Consider the following 21,499-nt stretch of genomic DNA (forward strand, 5'->3'; position numbering starts at 1 on the left):
GTTTATCCTCACAGGGGGAATGACATGCCCAGACAACAATGTGCTTATCCTCACAGCGGGAATGGCATGCCCAGACAACAATGTGTTTATCCTCACAGGGGGAAGGACATGCCCAGACAACAATGTATTTATTCTCAAAGGAGGAATGACATGCCCAGACAACAATGTATTTGTTCTTACGGGTGGACATGCCCAGACAACAATGTATTTATTCTCCAAGGAGGAATGACATGCCCAGACAACAAAGTATGTATTCTTACGGGTGGACATGCCCAGGCAACAATGTGTTTATCCTCACAGGAGGAATGACATGCCCAGACAACAATGTATTTATTCTCACGGGGGGGATGACATGCCGAGACAACAATGTGTTTATCCTTATAAGTGGAGACATGCCCAGACAACAATGTATTTATCCTCACAGGGGAAACATACCCAGACAACAATGTATTTATCCTCACAGGGGGAATGACATGCCCAGACAACAATGTGTTTATCCACACACGAGGGGACATGGCCACACAACAATGTGTTTATCCGTACAAGTGGAGACATGCCCAGAAAACAATGTATTTATTCTAAGAGGGAAACATGCCCAGACAACAGTGTGTTATCCTCACAGGGGGAATGACATGTCCAGACAATACAAGTATTTATCCTCACATGAGGGTACATGCCTATACAACAGTTTGTTTATCCTCACAAGGGGAGACATGCCCAGACAACAATGTATGTATCCTCACAGGGAGAATGACATGCCCAGACAACAATGTGTTTATCCACACATGAGGGGACATGCCCAGACAACAATGTGTTTATCCTTACAAGTGGAGACATGCCCAGAAAACAATGTATTTATTCTAACGGGGAGACATGCCCAGACAACAGTGTTTATCCTCACAGGGAGAATGACATGCCCAGACAATAAAAGTATTTATCTTCACATGAGCGTACATGCCTGGACAACAGTTTGTTTATCCTCACAAGGGGGAGACATGCCTAGACAACAATGTATTTATCCTCACAGGGAGAATGACAAGCCCAGACAACAATGTGTTTATCCACACATGAGGGGACATGCCCAGACAACAATGTGTTTATCCTTACAAGTGGAGACATGCCCAGAAAACAATGTATTTATTCTAACGGGGAGACATGCTCAGACAACAGTGTGTTTATCCTCACGGGGAGAATGACATGCCCAGACAATAAAAGTATTTATTCTCACATGAGGGTACATGCCTAGACAACAGTTTGTTTATCCTCACAAGGGGGAGACATGCCTAGACAACAATGTATTTATCCTCACAGGGAGAATGACAAGCCCAGACAACAATGTGTTTATCCACACATGAGGAGACATGCCCAGACAACAATGTGTTTATCCTTACAAGTGGAGACATGCCCAGAGAACAATGTATTTATTCTAACAGGGAGACATGCCCAGACAACAGTGTGTTTATCCTCACAGGGAGAATGACATGCCCAGACAATAAAAGTATTTATCCTCACACGAGGGTACATGCCTAGACAACAGTTTGTTTATCCTCACAAGGGGAGACATGCCTAGACAACAATGTATTTATCCTCACAGGGAGAATGACATGCCCAGACAACAAAGTGTTTATCCTTACATGAGGGCACACGCCCAGACAACAATGTGTTTACCCCAACAGGGAGAATGACACACCCAGACAACAATGTATTCATCCTCACAAGGGGAGACATGCCCAGACAACAACGTGTTCATCCCCACAGGAGAATGACACAATAGTGTTTATCCTCACAAGGGGAGACATGCCCAGACAACAAAGTCTTTATCCGCACAGGGAGACATGCCCAATAGTCAACATTCAGTTCTTATGAAGGTCAAAGAGGCACCTGAGACGTTTGTTTAATTATTTGTGAACACAGCTGTGTCTCAGTCCGGCTGCTGCTAATAAGCATGGCAGGTGATTGGATGATCATCCCCAGCTGGGTAATCCAATCACCTGCCAGCTGTGCTTCGAGGCCAGTCCTTACACACACCGCTCCGCAGCAGGCCTGCAGACCCCGCCCCCCTCCACACATAGGATGACAAAAAATTACATGAAATATTTCCATAATTCTATCATTTTATTTCAATCAAAAGACCAACATACTTGAAAATGACAAGAAAATCAGTGCTGATCTTCCACGATTGAAACCAACAACACAACAAGGAAGGCAGCAAGACACACACATGTACACACACACAAACACACACAATCAGTAAAAATCAGCCTCATCATTGAATCAAATCATTAAGACAGTTGTGATACATGAAGCAGTTTACAAAAATACAGCATTAAAAATGCATCTTTTGTCTTATGAACATTCAGTTGTCCAGTACACACACACACACACACACACACACACACACACACACACACACACACACACACACACACACACGGATGTTTTGTCCCAACCGGACATGACCTGCGTGCACATTAAATATTAATAAAAAAGTCCTCCACAGATCCAAGTATTGATTGATTCCACAGCAGCAGGAAAGACTTCAAAGGGGGCGGGGCTACTTCCAGGGCCTCTGAACATGGCCGTCCCTGCCGGACGTGGAGGACGTGTGAGAAGTGTGAACACTGGATATTTTGGACAGACTGCTGCAGGTGGACATGCGACTGGACGTACGACCTGAACACAACAACATATTCTTTTTGGCAAGAGGACTGCGTCAAGTACACTTTCTTCAATATTACTGAAACGTTCACCACTGCAATAAACTTATTTGGTCACTTTAATAAACCTGTTTCCACTAAAATGAACAATTACTGCAAAAAAATTACTTTTTCTACTACATTTATTAATACAATAACAGTATTTTTCTACTCAAATCAACACTATAAACGTACAACTATTACACTTTAATTAATCTACATATTATTGCTGAAGACAGGATGATGAAATGAATGTATTGATGAAGCACAACATTTTTGCTAAATAATAATAATATAAACTAAAGAGTGTATTATATGTTTAGTGTGTAGAAAGAATAATAAAATATAATAATAATAATATAAAGTAAAGTGTGTATTATAATGTTTAGTGCGTCGAAAGAATATAATAATATAAAATAAGGAGTGTATTATGTATGTTTTGTGTGTAGAAAGAATAAAATAAAGTAATAATAATATAAAGTAAAGAGTGTATTATGTATGTTTTGTGTGTAGAAAGAATATAATAATAATAATATAAAGTAAAGAGTGTATTATGTATGTTTTGTGTGTAGAAAGAATAAGATATTATAATAATAATAATAATAATAATAATAATAATATAAACTAAAGAGTTCATTATGTATGTTTAGTGCGTAGAAAGATTATAATAACAATAATAATTATATAAACTGAAAAGTGTATTATGTATGTTTTGTGTGTCGAAAGAATAAGATATAATAATAATAACAATAATGTGAACTAAATAGTTTATTATGTATTTTTAGTGTGTAGAAAAAATATAGTAATAATAATAATATAAAGTAAAGAGTGTATTATGTATGTTTTGTGTGTATAAATAATAATATAATATAATAATAATAATATTAATGTAAACCAAAAAGTGTATTATGTATGTTTAGTGTGTACAAAGAATATAATAATAATAATAACATTAAAGTAAAGAGTGTATTATGTATGTTTAGTGCGTAGAAATAATATAAATAAATAAATATAATAATAATATAAAGTAGAGAGTGTATTATGTATGTTTTGTGTGTGTAAATAATAATATAATAATAATAATATAAACCAAAAAGTGTATTATGTATGTTTAGTGTGTACAAAGAATATAATATTAATAATAACAAAAAAGTAATGAGTGTATTATGTATGTTTAGTGCGTAGAAATAATATAATAATATAAAGTAAAGAGTGTATTATGTATGTTTTGTTTGTAGAAAGAATATAATAATAATAACAGTAAAAAGTAAAGAGTGTATGTTTAGTGTGTAGAAAAAGTAAAGAGTGTATGTTTAGTGTGTAGAAAGAATATAATAATAATAATAATATAAAGTAAAGAGTGTATTATGTATGTTTAGTGTGTAGAAAGAATAGAATAATAATAATAATAATAATAATAATAATATAAAGTAAAGAGTGTATTATGTATGTTTAGTGTGTAGAAAGAATATAATAATAATATAAAGTAAAGAGTGTATAATTTATGTTTAGTGTGTAGAAAGAATAGAATAATAATAATAATAATAATAATAATAATATAAAGTAAAGAGTGTATTATGTATGTTTAGTGTGTAGAAAGAATATAATAATATAAAGTAAAGAGTGTATTATGTATGTTTAGTGTGTAGAAAGAATATAATAATAATAATAATAATAATAATAATATAAAGTAAAGAGTGTATTATGTATGTTTAGTGTGTAGAAAGAACATAATAATAATAATATAAAGTAAAGAGTGTATTATGTATGTTTAGTGTGTAGAAAGAACATAATAATAATAATAATATAAAGTAAAGAGTGTATTATGTGTTTAGTGTGTAGAAAGAATATAATAATAATAATAATAATATAAAGTAAAGAGTGTATTATGTATGTTTAGTGTGTAGAAAGAATAGAATAATAATAATAATAATATAAAGTAAAGAGTGTATTATGTATGTTTAGTGTGTAGAAAGAATATAATAATAATAATAATAATAATAATAATAATAATATAAAGTAAAGAGTGTATTATGTATGTTTAGTGTGTAGAAAGAACATAATAATAATAATAATAATATAAAGTAAAGAGTGTATTATGTATGTTTAGTGTGTAGAAAGAACATAATAATAATAATATAAAGTAAAGAGTGTATTATGTGTTTAGTGTGTAGAAAGAATATAACAATATAAAGTAAAGAGTGTATTATGTATGTTTAGTGTGTAGAAAGAATAGAATAATAATAATAATAATAATATAAAGTAAAGAGTGTATTATGTATGTTCAGTGTGTAAAAAGAAAATAGTAATAATAATAATAATAATAACATAAAGTAAAGAGTGTATTATGTATGTTTAGTGTGTAGAAAGATAATAATAATAATAATAATAATATAAAGTAAATAGTGTATTATGTATGTTTAGTGTGTAGAAAGAATATAATAATAATAATAATATAAAGTAAAGAGTGTATTATGTATGTTTAGTGTGTAGAAAGAACATAATAATAATAATAATAATAATAATAACATAAAGTAAAAAGTGTAATATGTATGTTTAGTGTGTAGAAAGATAATAATAATAATAATAATAATATAAAGTAAATAGTGGATTATGTATGTTTAGTGTGTAGAAAGAACATAATAATAATAATAATATAAAGTAAAGAGTGTATTATGTATGTTTAGTGTGTAGAAAGAATATAATAATAATAATATAAGAAGAGTTATTACTGCTGTTGACGGCGATGTTCTCCAGCTGGCCTTCGATCCTGGTGAGCTCGTCAGCGGTGAAGCGCCATCTTTTGTCGGCCACGCGCGAGGGCGGCGGCGGTGGCGAAGCAAGGCACTTCTTCCACTTGGAGGGCGCGGGAGGAGGCTGGCAGGACAGCGGCAAGGTGCCCGTGGTCATGCCCTCAGGGAACTTCTGAGCCACCGCCTTCAGACCTGCGGCACAGGACACTTGTCAGCTCACGTCGTCTCAGCAACGCCTGCGGGCTCCGCCCTACGTACCTCCGCTGAGCAGGAAGAGGTTCTCAAAGCCTCGCTGGCACATCATGGTGGCACCGTGGCTGGCGATACGCTCGTCCTCGTCGTACACGATGATGATCTTGCCGTCTGTGTTCTTCTACTCGGGCGGGGTTAAAGGTCAACAACCAACAACATGGACATCACACAACATATTGCTGGGTATTGTGGCCAAACAGCTCCATTTTTGTTTCATCTGACACCACATGGACAAAGATAAGACCTTCTGGAGGAAAGTTCTGTGGTCAGATGAAACAAAAATGGAGCTGTTTGGCCACAATACCCAGCAATATGTTTGGAGGAGAAAAGGTGAGGCCTTTAATCTCAGGAACACTGCTTTCCTTTTCAAGAAGTAGTTTTTTTCCGTTTGAATGTTAGAACAATTTGAGAAGCCGGTATGAATGTATTGGTCTGGGCTGTTCTCCTGAAGCTTCAGTAAAACTTGATAATATTCCTATTCTGTCTTGATGGTCCCTTCTTACTCAGCATATATGTCATCAAAAGAACTTGGGATTGACCAGTGACTTTAATTCCCTGGGAGGAAAAGCTGGTCAGACACAACAATATATAAATATATAAATGTATATATATATATATAGAGATATATGATGTGTATTCCATGGTCATTGACCTGATTTACTCACATTGTCCTCAAGATGGCAGCAAAGTTGCAGCAATTAAAAAGTCAAATATTGGGGGCCAGATGCCTTCTTAAACTAGTGATGTCTGGCGGGCCCCAAAACCTCAGATGTGCGCGAAGGACACACATTATGACAAGATCTAGGCGAGGATAAGGATACATATTCCAGCACTTCCTTGGTGTAAGGGTTCATGGTGCGTGACAGCATAGCCATGGGGAAACTGTAAGCTGCGTAGAGCATGGGAGACCAACCGTGAGGACCTTATTGTGGGAGGACCAGGAAGGGGCGGAGCCACATACCGCTGATGATGTGGCACTGATCGTAGTTGTCGCGGTCACGCATGTCCAGCAGCAGGTAGGGGCAGTCCGGGTACGGCTTATCGGGGTCCACGTTGTCCGGCGCCTTGCTTTTGTCGCCGTTCATGTTCAGCTCGCCCACACCATTGATGACGCTGGCAGAAAGGGTGACAAGAATAACGTCTTTGCATCTTCTGACATGACACACACTGACAGCTGCCATGGCCTACGAGTAATAACAACCTTCATGTTAGTGACTATTAAACTATGTAATACCAACCTTCATGTGAGTGACTATTAAACTCTGTAATAACAACCTTCATGTTAGTGACTATTAAACTATGTAATAACAACCTTCATGATAGTGACTATATTAAACTCTGTAATAACAACCTTCATGTTAGTGACTATTCAACTATGTAATAACAACCTTCATGTTAGTGACTATTCAACTATGTAATAACAACCTTCATGTTAGTGACTATTCAACTATGTAATAACAACCTTCATGTTAGTGACTATTAAACTATGTAATAACAACCTTCATGTTAGTGACTATTAAACTATGTAATAACAACCTTCATGTTAGTGACTATTAAACTATGTAATAACAACCTTCATGATAGTGACTATATTAAACTCTGTAATAACAACCTTCATGATAGTGACTATATTAAACTCTGTAATAACAACCTTCATGTTAGTGACTATTAAACTCTGTAATAACAACCTTCATGTTAGTGACTATTAAACTATGTAATAACAACCTTCATGATAGTGACTATTAAACTATGTAACAACAACCTTCATGTTAGTGACTATTAAACTATGTAATAACAACCTTCATGTTAGTGACTATTAAACTATGTAATAACAACCTTCATGATAGTGACTATATTAAACTCTGTAATAACAACCTTCATGATAGTGACTATATTAAACTCTGTAATAACAACCTTCATGTTAGTGACTATTAAACTCTGTAATAACAACCTTCATGTTAGTGACTATTAAACTATGTAATAACAACCTTCATGATAGTGACTATTAAACTATGTAATAACAACCTTCATGTTAGTGACTATTAAACTCTGTAATAACAACCTTCATGTTAGTGACTATTAAACTATGTAATAACAACCTTCATGATAGTGACTATATTAAACTCTGTAATAACAACCTTCATGTTAGTAGACACTAAACTAAATGCTACCTTAGCAGTGTAGACCTGTTCTGGCCAGAGTCTTGCTCCTGTGCACCGTCCTGACGCCCTGACGGTCCCAACCTCTCAGGTGAGCCGTTTGACTCCGCCTCTGCCTTTGCCACCATCACGCTGTCACCGTCTGTGTAAGAGACACTCTTCAACCCGGGTCACGTGATGCTAATTGTTGGGTCTTACAACCCGGGTCACGTCCGACCTGATGCTAACTGTTTGTGATGCTAATTGTTGCGTCTTACCGTCCAGGCCGTGACTGGAATCCCCACTGACACATTCGGCGAAGTCCGACACGGACGCCACCTGGAGGATCTGAGGTGTCAGCGGGAAATATTCAAAGTTACCACAACTTCACTTCTTTTTTACATTTAGGTGTGCTAAAACATTGCCTGTACACTTTCAAAGCTTCAATGATGGTGTTAGAGGAATATTTTCCCTCCTTTTGGCAGAAAAGAACACCTTAGAAATCCCTAGCTTTGGTTCTGCTAGAAGACACATTTGTTAGTTATCTATCACATTGCAAAAAAGTTGTCACAGGGGCATTTTTACCACTGTGTTACATGGCCTTTCCTTTTAACAACCCTCAGTACACATTTGGGAACTGAGGAGACACATTTTTGAAGCTTTTTAGGTGGAATTCTTTCCCATTCTTGCTTGATGTACAGCTTAAGTTGTTCAACAATCCGGGGTCTCCGTTGTGGTATTTTAGGCTTCATAATGCACCACACATTTTCAATAGGAGACAGGTCTGGACTACAGGCAGGCCAGTCTAGTACCCGCACTCTTTTACTATGAAGCCACGCTGTTGTAACACGTGGCTTGGCATTGTCTTGCTGAAATAAGCAGGGGCGTCCATGATAACGTTGCTTGGATGGCAACATCTGTTTCTCCAAAACCTGTATGTACCTTCCAGTATTAATGGTGCCTTCACAGATGTGTAAGTTACCCATGCCTTGGGCACTAATACACCCCCATACCATCACAGATGCTGGCTTTTCAACTTTGCGCCTAGAACAATCCGGATGGTTCTTTTTCCTCTTTGGTCCGGAGGACACAACGTCTACAGTTTCCAAAAACAATGAAATGTGGACTCGTCAGACCACAGAACACTTTTCCACTTTGCATCAGTCCATCTTTTAGAGGAGCTCGGGGCCAGTGAAGCCAGCGGCGTTTCTGGGTGTTGTTGATGAATGGCTTTCGCTTTGCATAGTAGAGTTTTAACTTGCACTTACAGATGTAGCGACAAACTGTAGTTACTGACAGTGGTTTTCTGAAGTGTTCCTGAGCCCATGTGGTGATATCCTTTACACACCGATGTCGCTTTTTGATGCAGTACAGCCTGAGGGATCGAAGGTCCGTAATATCATCGCATACGTGCAGTGATTTCTCCAGATTCTCTGAACCCTTTGATGATATCACGGACCGTAGATGGTGAAATCCCTAAATTCCTTGCAATAGCTGGTTGAGAAATGTTGTTCTTAAACTGTTGGACAATTTTCTCATGCATTTGTTGACAAAGTGGCGACCCTCGCCCCGTCCTTCTTTGTGAATGACTGAGCATTTCATGGAAGCTGCTTTTTTACCCAATCATGGCACCCACCTGTTCCCAATTAGCCTGTTCACCTGTGGGATGTTCAAAATAAGTGTTTGATGAGCATTCCTCAACTTTCTAAGTCTTTTTTGCCACTTGTGCCAGCTTTTTTGATACATATTGCAGGCATCAAATTCCAAATGAGCTAATATTTGCAAAAAATAACAAAGTTTTCCAGTTGGAACATTAAGTATCTTGTCTTTGCAGTCTATTCAATTGAATATAAGTTGAAAAGGATTTGCAAATCATTGTATTCTGTTTTTATTTACCATTTACACAACGTGACAACTTCACTGCTTTTGGGGTTTGTACATAAACCGTTAAATACGTGCCGTACACATTCGAACTTGAACTCCTATTCCAAAACTAGCTGAGTGGAATCTTACCAGTTCTGCAAATGTTGTCACTTTAAAGCGTTTGTAGATTTCCCCTCGGTTAAACTTGTAGTCTGGAGGGCAAAGAAGAAGAAATCTGTCAACTAAAGTCATTCACAAACAGACGAATAAGTGCCAAATAAATGTTTGTTATAACTCTTTTTGATGTCCTCTAGGCGCTCCAAATACTTGGTGAGGCTGACCCCTGGTTCCAAGACACAGAAATGCAAGTTTAAAAGTGCGAATGGTTTAGAAAAATGACATTATTGTGGTGTGCAAACCTGTGTCCAGTTTTGTTTTGATGTGCTGATACTTTGCATTCTTCGGTATGCGTTTGGTCATGTACTGTGAGGGAAGAAAAGACAATTTTGGTCATGAAATGTGATGGAAGAAAATATAATTTTGTCATGTACTGTGATGGAAGAAAATATAATTTTGTCATGTATTGTGATGGAAGAAAAGACCATTTTGGTCATGAAATGTGATGGAAGAAAATAAAATTTTGGTCATGAATTGTGAGGGAAGAAAATACAATTTTGGTCATGAACTATGATGGAAGAAAATATAATTTTGTCATGTATTTTGATGGGAAAAAAGACAATTTTGGTCATGAATTGTGATGGGAGAGAAGACAATTTTGTCATGTATTGTGATGGAAGAAAATACAATGTTGGTCATGAACTGTGATGGAAGAAAAGACAATTTTGGTCATGAAATGTGATGGAAGAAAAGACCATTTTGGTCATGTACTGTGATGGAAGAAAAGACAATTTTGGTCATGAACTGTGATGGAAGAAAATACAATTTTGTACTGTGAGGGACGAACATACAATTTTGGTCATGAAATGTGATGGAAAAAAAGACAATTTTGGTCATGAAGTGTGATGGAAGAAAATACAATTTTGGTCATGGACTGTGATGGAAGAAAATATAATTTTGTCATGTATTTTGATGAAAAAAAATACAATTTTGGTCATGAACTGTGATGGAATTAAAGACAATTTTTGTCATGTACAGTGATGGAAGAAAATACAATTTTGGTCATGAAATGTGATGGAAGAAACAACAATTTTGGTCTTGAACTGTGATGGAAGAAAACAATTTTGGTCATGTACTGTTATGGAAGAAAAGACAATTTTGGTCATGAAATGTGATGGAAGAAAAGACAATTTTGGTCATGAAATGTGATGGAAGAAAGGACAATTTTGGTCATGGACTGTAATGGAAGAAAATATAATTTTGTAATGTATTGTGATGGAAGAAAATACAATTTTGGTCATGAAATGTGATGGAAGAAAATACAAGTTTGGTCATGAACTGTGATGGAAAAAAATATAATTTTGTCATGTATTGTGATGGAAGAAAATACAATTTTGGTCATGAAATGTGAAGGAAGAAAATACAATTTTGGTCATGAAATGTGATGGAAATAAATACAATTTTGGTCATGTACTGTGATGGAAGAAAATATAATTTTGTCATGTATTTTGATGGAAAAAAAAGACAATTTTGGTCATGAATTGTGATGGAAGAAAATACAATGTTGGTCATGTACTATGATGGAAGAAAATATAATTTTGTCATGTATTTTGATGGAAAAAAAGACAATTTTGGTCATGAACTGTGATGGAAGAAAATACAATTTTGGTCATGAAATGTGATGGAAGAAAGGACAATTTTGGTCATGAAATGTGATGGAAGAAAAGACAATTTTGGTCATGAACTGTGATGGAAGAAAATATAATTTTGTGATGTATTGTGATGGAAGAAAGGACAATTATGGTCATGAAATGTGATGGAAGAAAAGACAATTTTGGTCATGAAATGTGATGGAAGGAAGGACAATTTTGGTCATGAACTGTAATGGAAGAAAATATAATTTTGTAATGTATTGTGGTGGAAGAAAAGACCATTTTGGTCATGTACTGTGATGGAATAAAAGACAATTTTGGTCATGTATTGTGAGGGAAGAAAATACAATTTTGGTCATGAATTGTGAGGAAAGAAAATACAATTTTGGTCATGAACTGTAATGGAAGAAAATATAATTTTGTAATGTATTGTGATGGAAGAAAAGACCATTTTGGTCATGTACTGTGATGGAATAAAAGACAATTTTGGTAATGTATTGTGAGGGAAGAAAATACAATTTTGGTCATGTACTATGATGGAAGAAAAAATATATATAATTTTGTCATGAACTGTGATGGAAGAAAATACAATTTTGGTCTTGAACTGTGATGGAGAAAAAATATAATTTTGTCATGTATTGTGATGGAAGAAAAGACCATTTTGGTCATGTGCTATGATGGAAGAAAAGACAATTTTGGCCATGTACTGTGATGGAAGAAAATATAATTGTGTCATGTATTGTGATGGAAGAAAATATAATTGTGTCATGTATTTTTGATGGAAAAAAAGACAATTTTGGTCATGAACTGTGATGGAATTAAAGACAATTTTTGTCATGAACTGTGAGGGAAGAAAATGTAATTTTTTCATGTATTGTGATGGAAGAAAAGACCATTTTGGTCATGTATTGTGATGGAAGAAAATATAATTGTGTCATGTATTGTGATGGAAGAAAAGACCATTTTGGTCATGAACTATGATGGAAGAAAATATACTTTTGTCATGTATTTTGATGGAAAAAAAGACAATTTTGGTCATGAACTGTGATGGAAGAAAATACAATTTTGGTCGTGAACTGTGATGGAAAAAAATACAATTTTGGTCTTGAACTGTGATGGAAAAAATATATAATTTTGTCATGTATTGTGATGGAAGAAAAGACCATTTTGGTCATGTACTGTGATGGAAGAAAATATAATTTTGTCATGTATTTTGATGGAAAAAAAGACCATTTTGGTCATGAACTGTGATGGAATTAAAGACAATTTTTGTCATGTACTGTGATGGAATTAAAGACAATTTTGGTCATGTACTGTGAGGGAAGAAAATATAATTTTGTCATGTATTTTGATGGAAAAAAAGACAATTTTGGTCATGAACTGTGATGGAAGAAAATACCATTTTGTTCATGTACTGTGATGAAGAAAAGACAATTTTGTTCATGTACTGTGATGGAAGAAAATACAATTTTGGTCATGAAATGTGATGGAAGAAAATACAATTTTGTACTGTGAGGGAAGAACATACAATTTTGGTCATGAAATGTGATGGAAGAAAAGACAATTTTGGTCATGTACTGTGAGGGAAGAAAATATAATTTTGTCATGTATTTTGATGGAAAAAAAGACAATTTTGGTCATGAACTGTGATGGAAGAAAATACCATTTTGTTCATGTACTGTGATGAAGAAAAGACAATTTTGTTAATGTACTGTGATGAAGAAAATACAATTTTGGTCATGAAATGTGATGGAAGAAAATACAATTTTGTACTGTGAGGGAAGAACATACAATTTTGGTCATGAAATGTGATGGAAGAAAAGACAACTTTGGTCATGTACTGTGATGGAATAAAATACCATTTTGGTCATGAACTGTAATGGAAGAAAGGACAATTCTTGTCGGAATAGTTAGCCGGTGCTGTGGGGTTGCCATGGCAACATGACATGGAGCTCAAACGGCAGCTAGCCAGCTAGCATAGCTTCAGTCAGTTAACCACCGTATTGGCGCAAATGTACACACATTATACTTCACATTATTAGGGCAAATATGAAAAATACGAAGTACAGACGCCGGAAAGTACCTTATTTCCGCCGATGCCTCTGTACAGCGACATCTTCCTCTCCAAAAGACGGAATGCCTTGAAACCAAACGCGACGTTTCTTCACACTAAGACACAATTTAAACGTCGCTGCAAAAAAAAAAAAAAGTATTAACAACACCGTGCCACGAAAAGCGATATTGTGGCTTTTATTGAAACGTTGGCTTTTTAAAAAAAACGGAGCTCTCCCGTGCTAACATGCCAAGACCTAACTAGTCGACTGACGAGCCATCGCTCACAGGCTAAACAATCAAGCTGGCACTAGCGTCGCCTCCGTGATGCAACACAGACGTCGGCGACACAACAAGGAGACGTGTTTTCAAGACAATGCCTCAAAAGCATGACAATGGCGCATTTACATCATCACAATCATTACATCAACGACGACATGACGTCTTTATTGAGACTTGCATGGCGCTAGTCTCCGTTAGCTTAGCTCTCGGTGCTGATTGGGCAGTGCTGACGTTTTCCAACCAATCACAAACGCCTTTGGGCGGTGCTGACTTCATTCAACCAATCACAGAGGCCGATACTGTCCTTGTACAACCAGCGGCGGAATACATATTTTTTTTGGTCATATGAAGTCAGTTAGTCACCTTACAGGCATGCAGACATTGTTCGATGATGTTCAAATGTCTCCTCCATCCAACAGTGCAGAATGACAATCACTTTAAAGCTCACAAACGTACGAAAATATTGAATAACTGCAAGTGGCGATGTAACGCCTTCAGTAATATTTTGAGTTCAACGCCTCGTATAAATAGGCAAGTTACGTGCATCCCAAAATGAACATTTAACGCGTTTTAGTAACGCAACTTCAACCGAAGCCCTCGACTTTTTAAACTCTCTTCAGTCGAAGCGCTGATTGGGCGCTGCTGACTTTTTCCCAACCAATCACAGACGCCATTGGGAAGTGTTGACTTTTCCCACCAATCACAGACGCTATTGGTGAAATGCTGACTTTTTCCAACCAATCACAGACGCTATTGGGAAGCGCTGACTTTTACATGCCAATAGCAGACGCCGATACTGTCCCAGTACGCTAGTGTGGTTGAGAGTGCTTGCCATTCTGTACTATTATATGCGATGTAGCGCGTGCAGTAATATTTCGAGTTCAACGCCTCTTATAAATAGGCAAGTTACGTGTATACCAGTGATAATTTGGATTATTATGAACCAACAAATGAACATTTACCGCGTTTTAGTAACGCAACTTCAACCGAAGCCCTCGAATTTTCACCTCTTTTCAATCGAAGCGCTGACTGGGCAGTGCTGACATTTCCCAACCAATCACAGCCGCCATTGGGAAGCGTTGTCTTTTTTCAACCAATCACAGACGCTATTGGGAAATGTTGACTTTTTCCAGCCAATAACAGACACCGATACTGTCTCAAGTCAACAACAGTAGTGTGGTTGAGAGTGCTTTTCATTCTGCACTATTATATGCGATGTAACGCGTGCAGTAATATTTTGAGTTCAACGCCTCGTAGAAATAGGCAAGTTACGTGCATCCCAGTGATAGTTGGGATTATTATGAACCAACAAATGAACATTTACCGCGTTTTAGTAACGCAACTTCAACCGAAGCCCTCGAATTTTCACCTTTCTTCAATCGATGCGCTGATTGGGCGGTGCTGACTTTTTCCCAACCAATCACAGACGCTATTGGGGAGTGCTGACTTTTTCCAGCCAATAACAGACACTATTGGGAAATGTTGACTTTTTCCAACCAATAACAGGCACCGATACTGTCCCACGTCAACAACATGTCTATTATATGCGATGTAACGCGTGCAGTAATATTTTGAGTTCAACGCCTCGTGTAAATAGGCAAATTACGTGTATCCCAGGGATAATTTTGATTATTATGAACCAACAAACGAACAATCACCGCGTTTTAGTAACGCATCTTCAACCGAAGCCCTCGAATTTTCGCCTCTCTTTAATCGAAGCGCTGATTGGGCGGTGCTGACTTTTTCCCAACCAATCACAGCCGCCATTGGGAAGTGTTGACTTTTTCCAACCAATCACAGACGCCATTGGGAAGTGTTGACTTTTTCCAACCAATCACAGACGCCTTTGGAAAGTGCTGGACTTTTTCCAGCCAATAGCAGACGCCGATACTGTCCCAGGTGAAAAACAGTAGGCTAGTGTGGTTGCTAAGCGTCGAAGGACGCGTTACTTCATATACGAGGCGAATACATCATCTTTGGCATATTTTCGCCGGGTATGAAGTCATTTCGTCACCTATTTTGGGTGATTCTGTCACTCGACGTGCCCTTGTCATTTGTACACGAATGCAGCGGGCTTGTTCGCGATGTTGACTCAACTTTCCGAGTGAGGAAAAAGTTCCATTGCATGCAAAGTGCAGCGATGTTTCTCAATTCGGAGTGCAAACGCTCACAATGTTGGCGTTGTTGTCTGATCTGAGTTCGACTGGTCTGGTCTGCGGAGCTCGGCGAAGGCGCCAAGTTTTGACTGTCATGGAGGAAGCAGGATAAACAAGTTCCAGGCTCACGATGGCTTCAGTATTGGTAAGTTTGGTCACGACTATGGACGTCTTGACGGATGAAAAATAAATAAGTCGTTGACTGATGCGAGCTAAATGTGTGCCAAGTAACTTAATTGTTTCGCTTTCTTACGTCAACCCTCCCGCTGCTTGCTGTGGTTTTGTTCTTCAAGATTGCTCATAAATTGTGCAGAAACCATGACAAACACACGGAATACGTTTGTGTTCGTCGCAGGACGATCCCTGCATGGAAAGGGTGTTGAAGGGCCACACGGACGCTGTCACTTGTGCACATTTCAGTCCCAACTCCAAACAACTGGGTAAATATTCTGTCCTTGTTTTATTCTTCGAGTCTAGCGAACTTTTGATAATGAAAGAATCACGCATATAAGACGTGGCTTGTTGATTTCTGCAGATATACAGTATATGTACAGTATACAGTGTTTACTCCAGATTGCATGGGGAGGTGTGGGCGTGGCTAGGGGCGTGGTCAACATGACGGCATCACTTTTACACTTTGTTCAACAGTCCGGGGTCTCCGTTGTGGTATTTTAGGCTTCATAATGCGTCACGCATTTTCAATGGGAGACAGGTCTGGACTACAGGCAGGCCAGTCTAGTACCCGCAATCTTTTACTATGAAGCCACGCTGTTGTAACACGTGGCTTGGCATTGTCTTGCTGAAATAAGCAGGGGCGTCCATGATAACGTTGCTTGGATGGCAACATATGTTGCTCCAAAACCTGTATGTACCTTTCAGCATTAATGGTGCCTTCACAGATGTGTAAGTTACCCATGCCTCGGGCACTAATACACCCCCATACCATCACAGATGCTGGCTTTTGAACTTTACGCCTCGAACAATCCGGATGGTTATTTTTCTCTTTTGTCCAGAGGACACAACGTCCACAGTTTCCAATAACTATTTGAAATGTGGACTTGTCAGACCACATAACACTTTTATACTTAGCATCAGTCCATCTTAGATGAGCTCGGGCCCAGGGAAGCCGGCGGCGTTTCTGGGTGTTGTTGATACATGGCTTTCGCGTTGCATAGTAGAGTTTTAACTTGCACTTACAGATGTAGCGACCGACTGTAGTTACTGACAGTGGTTTTCTGAAGTGTTCCTGAGCCCATGTGGTGATATCCTTTACACACTGATGTCGATTTTTGATGCAGTACCGCCTGAGGGATCGAAGGGCCGTAATATCATCGCATACGTGCAGTGATTTCTCCAGATTCTATGAACCTTTTGATGATGTTTAGGAAATCCCTAAATTCCTTGCAATAGCTGGTTGAGAAATGTTGTTCTTAAACTGTTGGACAATTTGCTCACACATTTGTTGACAAAGTGGTGACCCTCGCCCCATTTTTGTTTGTGAACGACTGAGCATTTCATGGAAGCTGCTTTTATACTCAATCATGGCACCCACCTGTTCCCAATTAGCCTGTTCACCTGAGGGATGTTCCAAATAAGTGTTTGATGAGCATTCCTCAACTTTCTCAGTCTTTTTTGCCACTTGTGCCAGCTTTTTTGAAACATGTTGCGGGCATCAAATTCTAAATGAGCTAATATTTGCAAAAAAATAACACAGTTTTCCAGTTCGAACGTTAAGTATCTTGTCTTTGCAGTCTATTCAATTGAATATAAGTTGAAAAGGATTTGCAAATTATTGTATTCTGTTTTTATTTACCATTTACACAACGTGACAACTTCACTGGTTTTGGGGTTTGTAGATGTCAGGGAAACCCTGTTTTTTCCTGAGCCCATGTGTATAGTGTGTATATTAATGATGTATAGTCACTAGACTGTAGTGACTATACATCATTATCTAGATTTATCTACAGCCTACTTAAGTTTTGATGATGTTTCTCCGGTCTTTCAGCCACAGGCTCCGCGGACAAGAGTTTGATGGTCTGGAATCTGTCCCCCAAAGGGAGGTCTCTGCGCTTCGTCAACCATCAGGACACCGTCACCGCGGTCCAGTTCTGTCCCGTGGGGAGCCTGGTGGCCACCTCGTCCAAGGACAAGATGGTGCGACTGTGGAAGCCGTCCATGTAGGTCGTCTTTAACTACCCTCTTTAAACAAGAAGTTAAAAGACACAATAGGGCTGGACAATTAGTCATTTTCAATTTTTAATTTCCATTTTGGCTCCTCATCAACACAACACAACAGATGAGATGTGTTGTGTGTGTATGATTGTTTGTACATGGATGTTACTGACAGTGGGTTTCTGAAGTGTTCCTGAGCCCATGTGGTGATATCCTTTACACACTGATGTCGCTTGTTGATGCAGTACAGCCAGAGGGATCGAGGGTCACGGGCTTAGCTGCTTACGTGCAGTGATTTCTCCAGATTCTCTGAACCCTTTGATGATATTACGGACCGTAGATGGTGAAATCCCTAAATTCCTTGCAATAGCTGGTTGAGAAAGGTTTTTCTTAAACTGTTCAACTATTTGCTCACGCATTTGTTGACAAAGTGGTGACCCTCGCCCCATCCTTGTTTGTGAATGACTGAGCATTTCATGGAATCTACTTTTATACCCAATCATGGCACCCACCTGTTCCCAATTTGCCTGTTCACCTGTGGGATGTTCCAAATAAGTGTTTGATGAGCATTCCTCAACTTTATCAGTATTTATTGCCATCTTTCCCAACTTCTTTGTCACGTGTTGCTGGCATCAAATTCTAAAGTTAATGATTTTTTGCAAAAAAAATTAAATGTTTATCAGTTTGAACGTCAAATATGTTGTCTTTGTAGCATATTCAACTGAATATGGGTTGAAAATGATTTGCAAATCATTGTATTTCGTTTATATTTACATCTAACACAATTTCCCAACTCATATGGAAACGGGGTTTGTAACATTAATGTACAAACAATCATACACACACACAACCCATCTCATCTGTTGTGTTGCTGTGAACGACATCATGGATGTAACATCAAAGTACAAACAATCATACACACACAACACACCTCATCTGTTGTGTTGTTGTGAACGACATCATGGATGTAACATCAATGTACAAACAATCATACACACACAACCCATCTCATCTGTTGTGTTGCTGTGAACAACATCATGGATGTAACATCAATGTACAAACAATCATACACACACAAACACATCTCATCTGTTGTGTTGTTGTTGTGAACGACATCATGGATGTAACATCAATGTACAAACAATCATACACACACAACACATCTTATGTGTTGTGTTGTTGTGAACGACATCATAGATGTAACATCAATGTACAAACAATCATACACACACACAACCCATCTCATCTGTTGTGTTGTTGTGAACGACATCATGGATGTAACATCAAAGTACAAACAAGCATACACACACAACACACCTCATCTGTTGTGTTGTTGTGAACGACATCATGGATGTAACATCAATGTACAAACAATCATACACACACACAACCCATCTCATCTGTTGTGTTGTTGTGAACGACATCATGGCTGTAACATCAAAGTACAAACACGCATACACACACAACACACCTCATCTGTTGTGTTGTTGTGAACGACATCATGGATGTAACATCAATGTACAAACAATCATACACACACAACACATCTCATCTGTTGTGTTGTTGTGAACGACATCATGGATGTAACATCAAAGTACAAACAATCATACACACACAACACATCTCATCTGTTGTGTTGTTGTTGTGAACGACATCATGGATGTAACATCAATGTACAAACAATCATACACACACAACACATCTCATCTGTTGTGTTGTTGTGAACGACATCATGGATGTAACATCAATGTACAAACAATCATACACACACACACAACACATCTCATCTGTTGTGTTGTTGTGAACGACATCATTGATGTAACATCAATATACAAACAATGATACACACACAACACATCTCATCTGTTGTGTTGTTGTGAACGACATCATGGATGTAACATCAATGTACAAACAATCATACACACACAACACATCTCATCTGTTGTGTTGTTGTGAACGACATCATGGATGTAACATCAAAGTACAAACAATCATACACACACAACACATCTCATCTGTTGTGTTGTTGTGAACGACATCATGGATGTAACATCAATGTACAAACAATCACACACACACAACACATCTCATCTGTTGTGTTGTTGTGAACGACATCATGGATGTAACATCAATGTACAAACATTGATACACTCACAAAACATTTCATCTGTTGTGTTGTTGTGAACGACATCATGGATGTAACATCAATGTACAAACAATCATACACACACACACAACACATCTCATCTGTTGTGTTGTTGTGAACGACATCATTGATGTAACATCAATATACAAACAATGATACACACACAACACATCTCATCTGTTGTGTTGTTGTGAACGACATCATGGATGTAACATCAATGTACAAACAATCATACACACACAACACATCTCATCTGTTGTGTTGTTGTGAACGACATCATGGATGTAACATCAAAGTACAAACAATCATACACACACAACACATCTCATCTGTTGTGTTGTTGTGAACGACATCATGGATGTAACATCAATGTACAAACAATCACACACACACAACACATCTCATCTGTTGTGTTGTTGTGAACGACATCATGGATGTAACATCAATGTACAAACATTGATACACGCACAAAACATTTCATCTGTTGTGTTGTTGTGAACGACATCATGGATGTAACATCAATGTACAAACAGTGGTTGCAATTTGAGAGGATTTTTTTTTTAACTCTTCAAGCTCAGAACAACACTTCTCCCCTTCACAATAACAGCGCTGTGGGCAACATACAGTGGGGCTACGCTAACAAAATAAAGGTTTCAAAAAAGTACCTTACACAAGCATAATGTACTGAAAACACATTTACACAATTAGTATGCTTTGACTTCAAATATTGGACTCAATTGGCATCAATAAATGTGAGGATTTTTGTATTTCATTAACCAACATTTTATTTAATGTTATTTATTACAACAAACTGTACACACTCTATGGTGGTAAAATAAGATGCACTTTTAAAATCAGATCAATCACACTTTTAAATTGACTATAAGATTTTTTTAAATATATTTTTTTCAATATTATTGAATTGAATCATCAAACAATTTAATTGCAATTAATTGCAGCAAATAATGACTTGCAATTAAACATTTTTTCAAATAAATTAAATTGAAAAAGCCCAATATTTTGATATCAAAGCAATTTTACTGTTGTAATGTCATACACAGACATTTTTATATTTGTTCAAAACAGTTCAAAATAAGTCATTATTTAGTGATTACATCATCACGTCTTATTGACCTCATCAGTGACGTACACTATAACAACACACCTTTCAGGTCATTTAAATAAATAATGCAATTAGTCTGTGTTTATACGTGATTAAT

The 21,499-nt window shown here is 37.4% G+C and overlaps 2 protein-coding genes across 4 annotated transcripts in view; one reads left to right on the plus strand and one right to left on the minus strand.

Annotated features, from left to right (window-relative positions):
- Positions 1-2,106: 2,106 nt before the first annotated feature.
- cep41 (centrosomal protein 41) lies at positions 2,107-14,403 on the minus strand. 2 transcript variants are annotated; one of them, XM_061924304.2, is made up of 12 exons: positions 14,174-14,403; positions 13,555-13,662; positions 10,122-10,185; positions 9,998-10,045; positions 9,853-9,914; positions 8,118-8,187; positions 7,873-8,002; positions 6,663-6,814; positions 6,523-6,590; positions 5,708-5,822; positions 5,429-5,641; positions 2,107-2,673 (listed from the first exon to the last, which is right to left on the minus strand). In XM_061924304.2, exons 2-12 carry the CDS (start codon positions 13,585-13,587, stop codon positions 2,555-2,557), a joined length of 1,074 nt encoding a protein of 357 aa, XP_061780288.1. In that variant the 5' UTR covers positions 13,588-13,662; positions 14,174-14,403; the 3' UTR covers positions 2,107-2,554. The 2 variants fall into 2 exon arrangements, with proteins under 2 accessions (XP_061780288.1, XP_061780287.1); XM_061924303.2 differs by having other exon boundaries at positions 14,169-14,403.
- Positions 14,404-15,753: 1,350 nt separating this feature from the next.
- poc1b (POC1 centriolar protein B) overlaps positions 15,754-21,499 on the plus strand; it is a 19,886-nt gene continuing 14,140 nt past the window's right edge. The window contains exons 1-3 of one of the 2 annotated variants that reach the window (XM_061924630.2): positions 15,754-16,106; positions 16,317-16,401; positions 17,967-18,138. In XM_061924630.2, the coding sequence (XP_061780614.1) occupies positions 16,092-16,106; positions 16,317-16,401; positions 17,967-18,138 (272 nt within the window). In that variant the 5' untranslated portion in view covers positions 15,754-16,091. The remainder of the gene's footprint in view (positions 16,107-16,316; positions 16,402-17,966; positions 18,139-21,499) is intronic. The other variant, XM_061924629.2, reaches the window with a different exon arrangement.

This window comes from Nerophis lumbriciformis, linkage group LG29 (genome assembly GCF_033978685.3).
Source record: "Nerophis lumbriciformis linkage group LG29, RoL_Nlum_v2.1, whole genome shotgun sequence".
NCBI lineage: Eukaryota > Metazoa > Chordata > Actinopteri > Syngnathiformes > Syngnathidae > Nerophis > Nerophis lumbriciformis.

Coding starts and splice junctions, on each gene's coding strand:
- cep41 (XM_061924304.2), bottom strand. CDS start 13,587: ATGTCGCTGTACAGAGGCATCGGCGGAAATAAG. Junction 10,186..13,554: donor GAGGCATCGGCGGAAATAAG/GTACTTTCCGGC, acceptor CTTCCCTCACAG/TACATGACCAAACGCATACC. Junction 8,003..8,117: donor TTCCAGTCACGGCCTGGACG/GTAAGACGCAAC, acceptor TCTCTTACACAG/ACGGTGACAGCGTGATGGTG.